This window comes from Tenrec ecaudatus, chromosome 1, assembly GCF_050624435.1.
Source record: "Tenrec ecaudatus isolate mTenEca1 chromosome 1, mTenEca1.hap1, whole genome shotgun sequence".
Taxonomy (NCBI): domain Eukaryota; kingdom Metazoa; phylum Chordata; class Mammalia; order Afrosoricida; family Tenrecidae; genus Tenrec; species Tenrec ecaudatus.
In genome coordinates this window covers 168,463,699-168,480,033 of record NC_134530.1, presented here as the reverse complement: position 1 = coordinate 168,480,033, position 16,335 = coordinate 168,463,699, and the positions used below count along the sequence as shown (strand labels likewise).

The window sequence follows — 16,335 nt, the reverse complement described above, 5'->3', positions numbered from 1 at the left end:
CTAGGAAATTAACATATTTTAAAAATAAAATCTACCCAGCTAGAAATAATTAAAAGGAAGGGAGCAAAATAATAATGAACCAGAGACAGAAAAAGACACATATTAACAAGATAAAAAGGCATCTGGTAGAGGACCGAGAATACCTTCTTTTCATGAGGACAGGATTCAAAATGAACTTTCAATTGATATTCACTGGCTTTAGATTCTTGGGAAAACATTATAGGTCATACGAATCTAATTTTTTTGTAGCTTTCCTGATACGGTCCCTGTCAGTCCTGCCTTCAACATGATCATTTCAAGCTTCCTTGATTTTGTTCAAATCACTTAAAAAGTTGTCAATAAATTGGGGTTCAGCAACTAGGGTGGCACCAGAGAGTCTGAAAGTTAAAATTACTATCTTGAACTCAATGTAGCAATGGCTGGCAAACAGAACAGAGAGCCCAAACAGCCTTGGTGGGAGTTTGGAGGGCAGAATAGCGCTCATCCGGGGGCTTCAAGGTGGGATACCTTTAGCCTAAGACCTTGGATACCTGACCCCTGGTGTGAGTTTCCCATCTTATGTTCAGCCTATTGAGGGGGGCTGTCGCCTGAGCTCACCCTCATCCTTTTCCCAGTAATCTTCCTTGGACAGCATTTTTCAGAGCTGTCTGCACAGCCCGGTTCCTTAGACTATAAACGATGGGGTTGAGGAGAGGAGTCACCACAGTGTAGGTGACAGCAATAAGCTGATCCCGCTCCAGCGAATAGCTGGCCTTGGGCCTCAAGTACATAAAGGAGGCACAGCCATAGTGGACAATGACGACTGTGAGGTGTGAGGCACAGGTGGAGAAGGCTTTCTTCCGCCCCTCAGCAGAGGGGATCCTAAGGATGGCTGACAGGATGTAAGCATAGGAGATGGTGAGGAGAGAAAAGGATATCAGGAGCACCAGCAGGCTGAGGATGAGGATCCCGAGCTCACTCAGACCCGTATCTCCACAGGCGAGGCTCAGCACTGGAGGCGTGTCACAAAAGAAATGCTGGATTTCGTGGGAGCCACAAAATGGGAGGCGGAAAATGACCAGTGTCATCCCCAGCCCAAAGAGATAGCCACTCAGAAAGGAGGTGACCACAAGCTGGGCACAGAGGGTAGGATGCATGCGGCTGACATAATGCAGTGGAGCACAGATGGCCACGTATCTGTCGAAGCCCATGACAGTCAGAAGGAAGCAATTGGTGCAGGCCCATGCGGCGGAGAAGAACATCTGGGTAGCACAGCCCACATAGGAGATGGCTTGATCCCCCATGACCAGGCCAGAGAGCATCCTGGGGATAATGCCAAGGGTGTAGCAGGTTTCTGAGAAAGATAGATAAGAGAGGAAGAGGTACATGGGGGTGTGCAGATGGCTATCCAGCCTAATAACTAAAATAATGAAGACATTGCTGGTCAGAGTGATGAGATAGAGAAAGAGGAATGTGGCAAAGAGCAGGCGTTGCAGGTCTCCCCAGCTGGAAAAGCCCAGGAAGACAAAGCCCCTCCAGGAGGTTGCATTACTCAGCCCCATTCGGAGCGATGCCCCTGATGGGTGTGTCGACTTCTTCCACCTTGCTGGTAGATGCCGAGCCTTCGGAGAAGGCAGGAGGACGTGGATTCTTTTTCCTCTGTGCCTGCTGTAAACTTGAAAGGAATTCTGATTTAGATTCCAGCCACACATGACATATGTGTTACACTCGCTACCTATGTAAGGACTCCTTCTCACATGAATAGATGTGCATACACATGTTTACAAATACACAAACATTCTTATGCACCATTTTTGCAAAAGTGCATGGATGACCACATATACTAACACAAACATAATCCTATGTACAGATGTACATTCCTCAAAGCAGCCCCCAAATTATGTACCCTTCTCACACTCAAAACCCCATCTTGCATATCTACCATTAGTGAGCATATTCACATATATGTAAGACATCCATATACATTGAAATATGTATGGAGATAGCAGATAGAGATAACTGTAGGTAGACATCATGCACATAATGTCACATAAAATAGACACACGAATACATGTATATTGCCTGTAAAAACCTAGAGTGGGAGAGCTTGACAGAGTGTATTTTCTAGATCTGGCAGCAGAGGTCAAGACAGGTGATCTGACTTTCCTGGAGTAACAAAGAGTGGGGACTAGAAAACAAGGGTGGTTTTGAAACCCTTTCAAAGACCTATCGAGCTAATTTCCCATGTAACTCACCTCAGACACTCTGGAATACTCATTAACAGAAAACAGAACGAGTCTTATCTTGCTCAATAATATTGCCTGTGTTTATACAATGCCCACCCCCACTCATAATATTGTTTATCCTTTCAAAACCGCATAGGCAGAGGAAGACAGGGTGCCTTTATGGGGGGAAATCATAGGTCAAAGCAGTTTGAGCCTCGGGAACTCTCGGCCATCAGGATCTCCTACCTCCCCAAAAGCTGCTTTGAACCAAGGCACCCGGGGACTTAGGAAAGGGAGGCTTCTCCACTCACCTGATAGGGCTTCCTCTAGGTAAGCAACTGGTTTCTCAGAAGACATATGCTAGAATGCTGCCTAGCAGGCCTGCAAGCAGCAGCAAGCCTGGAGATACATCTCTGGAATGTCTTTCTGAGCAAAGAGCCACCTTCCCAAATGATAGCAAGAAACCTGCTTCCACCCTCACCCTAGGTATTGAATCATATCTATTTCCATCAAAACAGCCCCTTTCTCTAAGGATTGCCCCATCCCAGAGGATGTCGTTTCAAGAAATATGACTAATTACACCTCTTGTCATTAACTGGGATAATTCTTTGGGGGCAAAGGGAGAGGGGAGTGTGAAGCAAGAGAAGTAAGGATTGTGATTCGAAGTTTAGCTTTGTAACTTTAATGTACTAAGTAATTATTTTCACATGCTAAATCACTTGTCAAATTTACAACTTAATGAAATTGAGCTAATATTTACATTTTTAAATGAGAACACTGACCTAATAAAGTGTAAGTGAACAGTCTATGATCAAAGAATTCAGAATTTTTCCTTCAAAATTCACTATGAAAAGCATCACATAGGCAGGAATTCACCTTGCCCTTACTGTTTTCTCAAGAGCTTCAGATATGAGTCCAATTTAAAATTTATTCTGAAAAATATCTTCATCCCTCCAAGTCTCAATTTTGTATGTCTTCCTGTCTACTCATTTTATAGACAGCTTTTTCGACACAAAAAGTTTCCATATTTTTATCATTTTTGTTTCCACAACAATACAATGTGTGTACACATTCTTTTCACAAATTAGATTGTCCTCAAACTTCAAAATGATAAACCCCACACAAGTTTATTTAAGAATAACTATCTGACACCCCACTTTTAAAGTACATACGACTCTAATATTCTGATGATAGGAATACTTAGAGGTACAATTACCATTCATTTATTGATTCAATAGAGATGGTAATTGTTAACACTAATTGAGGTAGTTATATATAAGTTTCTGTGGATTTGTTTCTCAAAGAAAGATATGCCCCACCCAGTGATTTGGAGTACTCAGAAACCAGCAGTCTTGTCAAAAGCTGGAAAAAAATCTGGAACCATGAAGAAAACTCCTCTCTAGGACTGAATGTTAAAGGGAACCTGTGAGCAGGCTGAAATGCTTGCTGGGTGACCACCTGGATCTACTTGTTGAGTGGAAGTGGGAGAAATTCAGCAATAAAGAGACGGGTTGAGTTTGGCCACTGAAACCTGTGGACTTGGCTTACAGGGGAAAAAAAGGAAAGACGAGAGCTGGTTGGTGTAAAGTTCATGACCTAGCATGAGATGGCTAGGCTTGTTGAGTATTGGTGAGAGCCCATGGTCTAAAAGCAAAGTGACCAATGAGCACCCTATGGAGGCTCAGTGAGGCAGCCTACATTGAGTTGACCAGAACCCGACCAGATGGAGATTTTTGAGCATGTGAACTGGTGCACATTGTTGCTGACTTTATGGATGGCCTGTCCGGATTTGACTTTGCTTATGGATGCAGACTTCACAAGGTTCCAACTAGACTGAAGACTCATGTCGAAAAATATGATTGTCTTCTCAGAGAACTGGGTTGAGGTAAGTGGGCAGTGTATAAATTGGATACTCAAAATTTGGGGGATAAAACCATGAAGTGGTTGGCTTATAAACTTTCATAGGTTGGCTAGGGGTTGGTTGAGGTAGTTAGTTTATTGTGCCAACCTGGCCGATAAACACATGTGGGGTTAATTGAATGGTAGAGGGATAAATGGCTCAGTGAAACTTGCCTTTTTAGTTCTTTAGGTGTCTTGCTTTCTGATGGTCAGACCAGGGTGCAGCTGCCTTAGCCAGTTCCCTGCTTCAGCTGACAAGGCTCACTTCCTGCAAGACATCCCTAAGGAGAAGCCACATGGACCTATCCCAATGCAGCCCTGGGTGCTGGAGCACCTGTGTGGAGACCCCTGCCAGCACTGAGATGCTTACACATTCACTGACTTCGATTTCCCCTTGCTTTTGGCATCATTGCGTCTGTTTTGTGAGATGGAGGAGGACTTTGTGGATTGGTGTTGGACATATGGATTAATGGGTTCATGTTGGACTTGTGGGCTTGGGCAGTACTGGGTTGGGCTTTCTTGATGCTCACTTGACCTTTATATAAAACTCTTTCTTATACATAAGTTTTTGTGGATTTGGTTCTCTAAAGTACCCAGAGTAGCACACTAATTAAAAGACAATTTGCAAATTAACTTCATTACATAGATTATCCATTTAATGTTTACATCACTTAATTCTTTTCTTATTTCCATTTACCAGATAACAAAACTGAGATATGGAAAAGGAAGTAATTTTAAAAAGAAAACATGGTCAGGGCCAAGGCAGCCCAATAATTCAATTTCTGAAGTACCATACTATTTATTACTGGTATCCTGCATTGATACAAGCCAACTCTATAAAAAATGAATAAGATGTTGAAGCTAGTATAGCACTAGTATAGCTACTGATTTATAACTATTTTCTTGGCATTGATTTTTTGGTAGTTGCTCTATATTTTCTTTTCAATGGTTTTAAGTAGTTGTAGAAATACCAGTATGTGCCTTTAACTCAATTTAATCTATAAATTTAATATTGAACTAAAACCCAATTCTGTTGAATCTATTCTGTCTCCTAACAACCATATATGACAGAGTATAATTGTCCCATAGACTCACCAAGGCTATAGCTTTCTAGAATAGAATTGCCCCACCTGTCTCCTACAGAGAAACTGGTATGTTTGAATCATCAACCATTGGTTAGCATCTGAGTGCTTCAACCACTGTGCCACCACAGTCACTCCTTAATATTGCAATACTTCCTGTAAAAATAAAGATTTACAATGATATATTTCCACTTTGTATTGTCTTCACTAGTATTCTCTGCTGTTATATCTAGATCTTAATATCTATTGCGATGGCTACACAGAACTCACAGATGCTATTTATTCATGATTAAAAGATTTATGTTATTTTATTACTTTTTTAATTAATCATTTAAAAGAATACCTTTCAGGGAAGGTGTTCTGCTTGAGCTCCATGAGTCCACCAACCCAGCTCCTAAGTGCCCAGAGGCACCCACTTTAGTAAGTTCCAGTCTTAGCCCACTCGATTCTACATCCCTGGCTCTGAAAGCCGAGTTTCTCCAATTAAATTAAGGGTTCAGAGGAACCCCACTCCACAAATCAGCCTTCTGCCCCAAAGCCCTCAGCTTTACTTGAGTAATTGCTGATGATTTCTCTTCAAATTGACTACTTATTCTACTATATCAAAAACAAAAACCACTGTTGTTGTTACGTGCCATTGGCGGTGCAGTTCTACCACATCGCGGTCATACGTACAACACAAAGAATCGTTCGCCATCCATGTCATTAAAGAGGCTCCTCTTTTTCACAGACCCTCCACTTATCAATGTACTGATCTCTCTGGATAACATGTTCAAAATATATAAGGTGAAGTTTCCTCACCCTGGCTGTACTTTTTTCAAGAAAGATTTTTTTCTTCTGTGGCAGTCCCCAGCACTTTCAATACTTGTTGCCAACACCAAAATTAAACCCATCAATTCTTTGGGGATTTTACTTGTTGCCCGGTTTTCACAAGTAGTTGATGTGATTGTAAGCAGCATGGCTTGGGTCAGGCATAGCTTACTATTCAAAGTAACATCCTTTCTCTTCAACACAATTTATAGTTTGTTGTGATGCAGACAGTCAAATGTACATATTATGACTTTTAAAACTTTCTGGTGTTCTTTTCAGTTTTAAAAAACATTGTCACTCACCTGGTCAGGTTCTCATTCTGCTCCTCCCTTTCATTCCTGAAATAGTGTTTCCGAGTTGGCGTGATTACTTTACCTACCACATCCACATTTGAGTTTACTTCTGATCTAATGTCTACCCTTTTCTTTTTTCCCTGTGCTTATTTTACACTTCCTTAATTTTTGCTATGTGTAAAAAGTTTGATTCCAATTGAATAGTTTAGCTAAGACATGGCAGTAACAGTAATCTGTTTACCTGCAGCTCTGGGCAGCTGATGTCTCTGCTCTGTATGGCTGACTTTGAGACACATCTGCCTTCCTGGGCCTCTCCCCTGCCTGTGCATCATTTAGTGGCCATCGCAGATTTGTAGGATTTCCTTTCAAATCTCAGGACACTTCCTCTTTGTATTTCCCTAATTTTCTGGTTGCTTCACTACTGCTTTTGGACCACTCAGGCCTGAAATCAATGTACAATGAAATGCATACAGCCAAAGGGGAATACTCTCATATTCTAGACACGGATACGTTTATAAGACTGTGTTCCTCTGGTGTTCTTATCTGGTTTGGGGTCAGAGGACATACATTTGGATTCTCATGTCTCTTGAGTAGCTTTCTCATTGACCAAAGTTTCCTTGGTAAATTTTCAAGTTTGATGCTACTCTGCACCCCATCATCTGACTTCTGGAAGCATGAGACTAGAGTGGGCTGGGGACAGCTCTGAAGGAAGAAAGCTGTAAAATAATAGTGCTTGTGTGATGTGTTGAAATAACATTATCTAAAAAAACTTTTTTAAATATAAAAAAATAAATAACATTATCTCAGAATAAACTGTTTCTCTCATTTTGCTTGCTCTACGTGTTTTCCAGGAACTTCAAATAATTGTCTCTAGTCGTATGTCCACATTTCATAATTCTTATCCATTGGTATAGTCACTTAATACTTTCACATAATTAACACCCCTTTTTCTCTAATTTATCTTCAATACTGTCCCTCTTTGTGCGTGTAGTTCAATATTATACTTGCTCAACCCATACTTACACTGAGGAGGGTCATCTTGTCATAGGTTAAGTGGTCAGAACATGAGTTTCTGACGGTCATAGTTGTTAAGTAATGGACCAGTGAAAAAAGGCCAATGTATTCACTATTTATTTTACTTATCTGTAATTCATGGTGAGTGAGGAAGTACAAGGTCAATAAGAAATCTCAAAATAATGATAATTAGAGAGTCATTCAGTTTGTGCAAGTTTTTAGTTATAAATTCTTATGGTATATTAGAAAAGGAGAAATGTTTAAAACAATCTGAGCTTATGAATTTACATGAGAAATTTCAAATTAATTTATTCATTTTTCTAAATAATTTAAATGTAAGGAAAAATAAATTATAAAGATAGGAATAACCCCCCCAAGTACACTACCACAGAAGTAGTTCTGACTCGTAATGATCTTATATGGGGTTCTGATGGTATCAGTCTTCAAGGAAGCAGGAAGTCTATCTTTCTCCCATAAAGAAGCTGACGGATTTAATTGACAATCTTGTGGCTATCCATTGCTTACCAAATATGGTTTAAGGCCATAGAAAAAGGGCGGGGAGGGGGACAAAATGCTAAAAATTTGGTCTTTGAAAATTTTTGGTTAAACTGATAAAGCTCTAATAGGACTGTTATGATTTACTTGTCAGCTTAATAAACCTAGAGGAAGGTCGGGGTGTAGTCCAACCTCTCAATCAGGCCACCGCCTGATGGCATCTCCTTGGGAGTACGGCCTATTTATGTGATGCTGCAGAGGACTGGTCTCTGTCTTTTGCCCCTCTCCTTCTTGCTTGATTGGATCATGCATCTAGCTTCTGGGGCTGGGGGTCTATGTGGCATGCCAACACTGAGAACGGTCAGCTCCCTGCCATGTTCCTGTTGACCTTGAACACACATAGCCCCACCCACTGGTCTGTAAGCTCCCAGCTTCCTACTTTGCCTTCCTGTTTCATTGGCTCGCAGCTTAGCTTGTGAGTTTGGAGGGAGATGTAGCTAGCATCTGACCGTGGGCTTGAACTGCATTAAGCTGGGCACTTCCATGACATAAATTATTTTCTAGATATAAAGTTCTTAGACATATATGAATATCACTGGTTTTTCTTCTCTAGAAAACTCAGCATTATTCGGTGGAAGTAGATTTTTCTTCTCTGGTAGCCAGTGGACGCCACGGACTTTACTCACTTGGTATCAGGATTTCTTATTAGTTCTAGACCCATGGAAGTAAGGAGCTTTGTGAGAAAACTACAGAAAGGGCATGGGAAGTGAACCATTTGATTGTTGGATGGTTTAAGTGGCAGGTGAAGGAAGAACGGCTGCTTTTGGAGTTCCCTATGCCAAAATCCAAGCTGCTAAACAAGGTGATGGAAGTTCTGTCCACTAGAATCACCCATATTCCCTCATTGTCTGGCAGTTGTGTGAATCTGGAGGAGCCTCCAAATAGCACCAGAGCCAGGGAATTAAGTTGGACTGAGATGGATGGCTTCCTTGACATAAATTTCCTTTTATATATATGTAGTGGTTTTATATATATATATGGTGTGTATGTGTATGCACACACATACATACTTGTTTTGCTTCTCTAGAAAACTCAGTTTAACACAAAATTAATCAACAACAAAGAGAAAATAGTTCCAAATATCTTTCCAACACATGGTGTTGTCACAACTGCATTTAGTATGATCAACAACAATACAATCTTAATTCCCACTTTATTCTGTACATATAAATTATCCAAATGGATTATGGGGCTAAATATAAAAGCTAAATCACTAAAAGAAAGTACACAAGGCTATCTTCATATCTGGTGAAGTGAGGAAATGTTTGTTTAATTCATATAAGTCACATAAAGCACTCAACTCAAAACTCAAACTCTGTTATCAAGTTGACTTCAACTCACAGCAACCCTTTAGGACAGGGTAAAACGGCCCTGTGAGTCATAAAGCACTGGACATAATGAAAAATTATACTAAAACTTTTCTCAAATTCAGTGCAGAGTATAATGGAAATGTAAAATGGCATAAATATTTTTAAGATATATTGATTTCTATAAAGCTGAACACAGATTTTGTATGTATATTTCCACATAAAGATTTGAAGTATGGCATATAATATTAATTCATGAATTTTTATTATTAATTTGTAATCATAAAAAACTACAAAAGGCCTAGAAAGATGAAGGAACAAATAAGTGGTTTTCCTTCAATGTATTGGTTTCCATATTATTAACATCTTACAATAATTTTTATATATGTATGTGTGTTACAATTAATGGAATAATGATACATCATTATTAGTAAAATTCATAGTTTATATTGGGGTACACACTTTATGTTGTCCATTTTGATGAATTTTGAAAATGCATCATGATATTATGCTAGTTAGGATCTGTGTCAATTTGACTGGGTGAGTATTTTTGATAGTTTTGCAATTGGGGCCTCTCCCATAATATGCTCTAACACAATGTAATCAAATCCATGATGGAATCTGTTGTGAACTACTAAAGAGTTTCAGGAAGATTAAGGTGGAGTGCTGTTGTTAGGTGCCATCAAATCGGCTTTGACTCATCACGGTTGGTTCTATGTACACAAATGAAACACTGCCTGTCCTGCCCCATCCTCACAATTGTTATGCTGAGCACACTGTTGCAGCCACTGTGTCAGAACATCTCCCTAAGTGCCGTCCTGTCCTTCTCTGCCCATCCACTTCACCAAACACAATGACCTTTCCCAGGAACTAGTATTTCCCGGTTTTTCATATTGCCTGACAATGTTGGGGTTTTTCAGTTACCTGGCACATTGCTTGCTGAAATTGGAATCATTCAACACTGCAGCCACAAGCCTGATCATCTGACCTTGGATTCACTTAACTTTGCTTTCACCAGCCTGTGTGGCCTTCCTGCTTCCTGGTTCATTAACCCAGGCAGGTATGAGAGTCAGGGAAAATCTCCATCGTAATAGCTAATCCACGAATTTAAACCAGACTGGATTTACTAGCTGCTACAACTGTGTGGGGGTACTTTCTTAATAAAAAATATTTCTTTATCTGCATTTATAAATGCCACGGGTTTTGCTTCTCCGGAGAACTCATTCTAACAGAGTGATTGTGCAGTAAATTACTCAGTATGGCTCTGTTAACCAGATTCTGTTTTTAATATATTCAAACCATAGCTTAAATGCCTATGATCACATTTTGAAATGAGTTGTTCATTATTTAATGAGGCAGGATAAAATTGTAATGTAGTTTGAGTCACCACATTACAAGTAGTTTCTTGAATGTGTGATCTCCATCCAATATATAGGAATGTTCTGACAAAGTTCAATCTCCAGACTTGGATCTTACATCTGGCTCATTTTTGTCCGACCTCTGGTTCTTGAAACTTGAACCAGAATTCTATCATCTGAATTATTTTACTGACTGCTCCAGTCATGTGATCTAGAGTTTATATTTGATGGGCTAGGTTAGGTTAGTCTGCCACTGGAACTACATGGGTTTGTCTAGACTGACAATTTTGAGTAAGAGCAGTGATAATGTGCATCAATGGGTTTTCAGTGAAATGAAAATGTTTTCCGTCTCTGTTGAAAAAAATAATGGTGGGGGGCCTGCGCCGGCCGCTCTTCCTCACCTCGCCTCCCATCTGCCGGCTGCGGTGCGGGGAACGCTGCGGGAAGCCGGGACCATGTTTCGACGCAAGCTGACGGCCCTCGATTATCACAACCCTGCCGGCTTCAACTGCAAAGATGAAACAGAATTTAGAACTTTTATTGTGTGGCTTGAAAACCAGAAAATCAGACAGTACAAGATTGAAGACAGAGGGAATTTAAGAAACATCCACAGCAGCGATTGGCCCAAGTTCTTAGAAAAGTATCTCAAAAATGTTAACTGTCCTTTCAAGATTCAAGGTGGACAAGAAGCAATTGACTGGCTTCTTGGTTTAGCTGTTAGACTCGAATATGGAGATAATGCTGAAAAATACAAGGACACAGTTCCTGATAATTCAAAAAATGCTGACAATGCAGCTAAAAATGCAGAGCCACTGGTCAACTTGGATGTAAATAACCCTGATTTCAAGGCTGGTGTAATGGCTTTGGCTAATCTTCTTCAGATTCAGCGCCATGATGATTACCTGGTAATGCTAAAGGCAATTCGAATTTTGGTTCAGGAGCGCCTGACACAGGATGCAGTTGCTAAAGCTTATCAAACAAAAGAGGGCTTGCCTGTTGCTTTAGACAAGCATAGTCTTGGATTTGACACAGGAGATGCAGTCCTTAATGAAGCTGCTCAGATTCTCCGACTGCTGCATATAGAGGAGCTCAGAGAGCTGCAGACAACGATCAACGAAGCCATCGTCGCCGTTCAGTCCATCATTGCGGACCCAAAGACAGACCACAGACTGGGCAAGGTTGGAAGATGAACACGCCAGCTTCTCACCTGCTCGGCACAGTGGGGGGCCGTTGTACACTGCTGGTATGTGTTTGGAAATAAAATGTCACATTTTCGTGGACAAATCACAGAAAATAGACTATGTTCTAGATATTTACCATCATAGCTTTTTTTTTCTTTAATAAAGTTTGGGCAAGTGGAAAAAAAAAAGAAAAAATAATGGCTATTAATTTTGTATTTCATTAGTTATGTTGAACAATCTTCCTGCTATGATTATGTTGCTAAGTGTTATGTTTTTAAATCAACAATGTATTTATGAATACCTTTCTGCAGCAACTGGTATAATCATGTAGTTATTTACTTTTATTTTATCTTATTTATGTGGTAGATTAAATTGATGATTTTTTTAAACTTTCAGCCATTTTTATATACCTGGTATAAATCTGCTTGGTTGTGATATTTTTAATGTTGTTTTGATATGTGGACGGATTCTTGGGCTAGGATTTTGTTGAGTTGTTATATCTATGTTCATGACAGATATTTGTCAGTATTTTTTTAGTCTGTTTTTGTCTGGTATTGTTATCAGGGTTATGGCTACTCATAGAGTGAGTTCTGTATTATTTCATCATTTTCTATGCTCTGGAATAATTTGAGTAGAATTAGTGTCAGCTCTTCTCTTAATGTTCACCAGTGAAGTGATGTGAGCAGGACATTTTGCAGATTTTTTGCTTCTTTTTAACGATTTGCTTAATTTCTTCTTTTGTTATATGTCTGTTAAAATTTTCGACCGTAAACTCTTCAGTTATGTAGGTTGAGTACTTCTAGAAATTTGTCTATTGACCCTAGGTTTTCAATATGCTGGTGTACATTTAGTCATAATATTGTGTTATCCTTTTTTATAGTAGATTTTATGATCCTTCATTTCTTGCCTGAATTATTTACATCTTCCTCTTCTTTTCCTTTACTAAGTTTACCAGTGGTTGACAACATTGTTATTTTTTTAAAGGGTGTAACAGAAAAGTGAACTTATTGAAGGGGCTATTTTTGGAAAGACCTGACAGCTTTATTAATCCTCTCAAACAACTAAATTCTAATCTTTTTTATTTCTCCTGTTGTTTTTATTTTTTACTTATTTCTACTCTATTTTTATTTCCTTCCCCTCACCCCACCACCCGGAGACTATAGGCCTCTTTTTACATTTTCATTTTGGAATTGTTTAAGATGTTATTTAACGGATTGATTTTGGTTCTTCTCATGTCTTCTATTGCCCAGTAGTATTATAACTAATATGTGAGTCACTTTACATGGATTTGATTTTTCCTCTTATCTTTATCTTATTTTTTTCTAATGTTATAGCATTACAAACTTAGAAGAATATCTGCAGTATTTCACTGTTTTTAAAAGTTTTGAGGCATTTTTCATGGATTAACCTATGATGAATTCTAGAGAATGTCCCATGTGCACTGGAAAAGAATATATATTGTGTTATCGCATGGATTATCTAGTGTATGTGTATTAGATCTAACTCGTTTAATTTTTTGTTTACATTGCCTGCATCTTCACATGTCCTAGATTTTCTAGCCTTCAAAAGTGATGTATTGGTGACTTCCAGCAAGAAGGCAAATGAGTAACACATACCAGAGGGACTCTGCAGAAATCAGCACAGGAGAGTCACTAAGAGGGAAAATCCACACCCCCAGGCCACAGGAGGAGCATCATAAAGAAAAGTAAGCACAGATCTACTAGGTTTTGGGGAACTGTGGGCTTTTGACTTACCACTGTGGAGGTCAGCTAGGGCTTAACTTTAGCCCTACCAGTGTCTCATCCAGAGCCAGGATCATTTGGAGACAGCCAAAGAGCTTTATCTTAACACAATCCCAGCTTGTCACCACCTTGGGGCAGGGTATAAATACCTACATCGCCACAGTCAGTGATCATGTTCAGCTATATTGCTACTTTTGTTTTCCTCGCTTCTCTCTTTCCCCCCACAGTACCAGTGGGCTCATTTATTTGTGTTCATTGTTTTATTTTTCTCTGACCTTTTCTCTCACATGCCACTGTTGACCTCCAGGCACTCTCCTTAGCCTAGGGCATTTGCACCTGCCCTCCACCCAGCTGAGGGAACTCAACCCTCTTCAGGATAACACAAAGCTGAAGAAAGCCCATCCATCCACTTTCCTTCAGGAGAAATCCCACCCATCTAACTGGAGGGGAAATCTCACATGCCCGCCTGCCCTCTGAAGCACCTAACACATGACTGGGGAAATCCCTCTGACCTTCCTCATGGAGAAACCCTGCCCATCTTCCACCAGGAGAATCCCTGCCTGCCTGCCCTCTGCAGTGCTTAATACATGATGGGGGAAATCCTGCTCACATGCTTTCAGGGGAAGTCCTGCCTGCATGACTGGGGGAGCTCCTACCCATTCTCTTGGTCCCATGTAAGCAAGGGAACTTCCTCCTGCCAGCCATAGAGCCTCACATGGCCTAAGTTAGCTTGACCAACACTCTCCAGCACTCAACGCTGCTACAGGAACCTCTGCTCAACCTCCACAGTGATCTATCTCACCAGGGCAATTCTGGTCCCCATCCACTGTACCTACTCACCTGCTTTGCTGAGTCAGTCCCATTGCAGCAGGGACTCCTGCACGGCATCTGTGATGCCTCAAGCTACCGTGGGCCACACCATCATGGCATCTTGTGAGATCACCCATTGCAGCACCATCCTCACGGGTCCACAACCACCCAACCAGCATGCCGTGAGTGGACCATCCAACTTGCCTTCCAAATAACAGAATATTGGTTGACTAGGGAAAGAGTAAAGCCAAATGAGGATTAAATGATAGGCCAAATCTATATGCAATTAGCTGCAGGAAATTCATGGACGCATTCCTATGAATCACCCAGAGAGAGCTCAGTGCGCTTCAACTCTTTAGAAAATGGCAATGGGGTCTTCAAAAACAATGCAATACAAACAGCAATCATTCCATCGACCTCAATAAAAAAAAACACAGGAGAGACAAAAAGCAATGTTAGAAGATGTCCTGAACTAATTACATGCATAGAAGAAATAGACATTGATTTACCACAGAAAGAAATTTTCAGAATGCTGCTTGAGGACATACAGAATATGAAGGAAATAATATAGAAAAAGGATGAAATGAGGGAGGAGATTAAGTATATTCACTAAAGGGAAATACAAGAGCTTATGGAGGAGATAACAAAAACCAGTAGCGGACTCACAGACTTCACCAAATGACCGGGAGAGGCAGAGAAAAGCACCAGTGACCTAGAAGACAGCCAAACAAACTTTAAAAATGTGAACAAAATTCAAATAAGATCATCAGAGAAGCTGAAGAAAACCTCAGAACTATATCTGATATTATGGAGAGGAAGAACATCAGAATAATTGGATCACCAGAGGAAGACACAACAAAGAAATCAACTTCAAAAATAGTGAGAGAATTCTTGGACAAAAACGTCCCCAGCTTAATGAATGAAACCAGGCAACCATTCAGGAGGCTGAAAGAATGTCAGATAGACTGAATCCAAAGAAGTCACTAAGGCACATAATAGTTAAACTATCCAACTTTGAGGAAAAGGAGAAAATCATGAAAACAGTGAGAGAAAAACAGTCACATATAACGTTTCCCAAATAACAATATGCTCAGACCTATCAGTGGACACTGTGAAGAAGAGGAGAGAGTAGAATAACATATTACAAAAACTGAAGGGGAATAAGGCAAAGTCAAGAATACTCTATCCAGCCAAATTATCCTTAGAGATAGATGGAGGTGTAAGAGTCTTCCTAGAAAAGGAAAAACTCAAAGACTATGCTAAAAGAAACCCAGTCCTATGACCCAGTATGGGCAGAAGAACAGCATTCACCAAGCACAAATAACAGACTGCCACATAGAACAACCCCACCCAGAGGGCAACAAAGAGGAAAAAAGCTCCCACGATAGCATTATCTTAAAGGTGAAAAGAAGTAAAAAAAAATGAACCACACACACAGGTATAACACACTGATAAGAAAGGGGGGTAAGAAAATACCCGACACAAAGATAAAAAGTGACATCCCAGAGTTAGTTCAAAGTTGGATATAATAACCCTGAATCCAGTGGACTGAACTCAGGCATAAAAGGCTGAGGCTAGCAGAGCAGTTTAGAAAACACAACCCATCAATCTGCTACCTACAGGACACACATCTCAAAATTACAGACAAATGTAGGCTGAGATCAAAGGCTAGAGAAAAACATAATAAGCAAACTGCAATTTTAAAAAGCAGGGGTTGCAAACCTAATCTCAGATAAAATTAACCTCAAAGGGCAAACCATTAAAAGTGATAAGCAGGAACATTATATAATTCTCAAGGTAATTGTAGACAAAGAACCACTAATCATTAAAATATATATTACCCAAATGGGACACCCACTGAATACGTCAGTCAAATATTCCAAAAGAAGAAAAAAAATCGTATGCTCTATAATTATAACAGGTGACATCAATTCTCCTCTCTCTGAGGAAGATATATCACAGGAAAAGAAAGCCAACAAGGAGGCTACTGATCTAAACACTAGAATTAGACAGTTTGACCTGATAGATAGTTACAGAACTGTCCACCCAAATACAAGAATTCACATTGTTTTCAATCTCA

At 40.0% G+C, this 16,335-nt stretch overlaps 1 protein-coding gene and 1 pseudogene across 1 annotated transcript; one reads left to right on the top strand and one right to left on the bottom strand.

Moving 5' to 3' along the window:
- Positions 1-599: 599 nt before the first annotated feature.
- Positions 600-1,541, bottom strand: OR10Z1 (olfactory receptor family 10 subfamily Z member 1). The gene has a single exon (XM_075540413.1). It carries the CDS (start codon positions 1,539-1,541, stop codon positions 600-602), a length of 942 nt encoding a protein of 313 aa, XP_075396528.1.
- Positions 1,542-10,923: 9,382 nt separating this feature from the next.
- Positions 10,924-11,816, top strand: LOC142437123 (RNA transcription, translation and transport factor protein pseudogene; annotated as a pseudogene).
- The last annotated feature ends 4,519 nt before the right edge of the window (positions 11,817-16,335 follow it).

Coding starts and splice junctions, on each gene's coding strand:
- OR10Z1 (XM_075540413.1), bottom strand. CDS start 1,541: ATGGGGCTGAGTAATGCAACCTCCTGGAGGGGCTTTGTCTTCCTGGGC.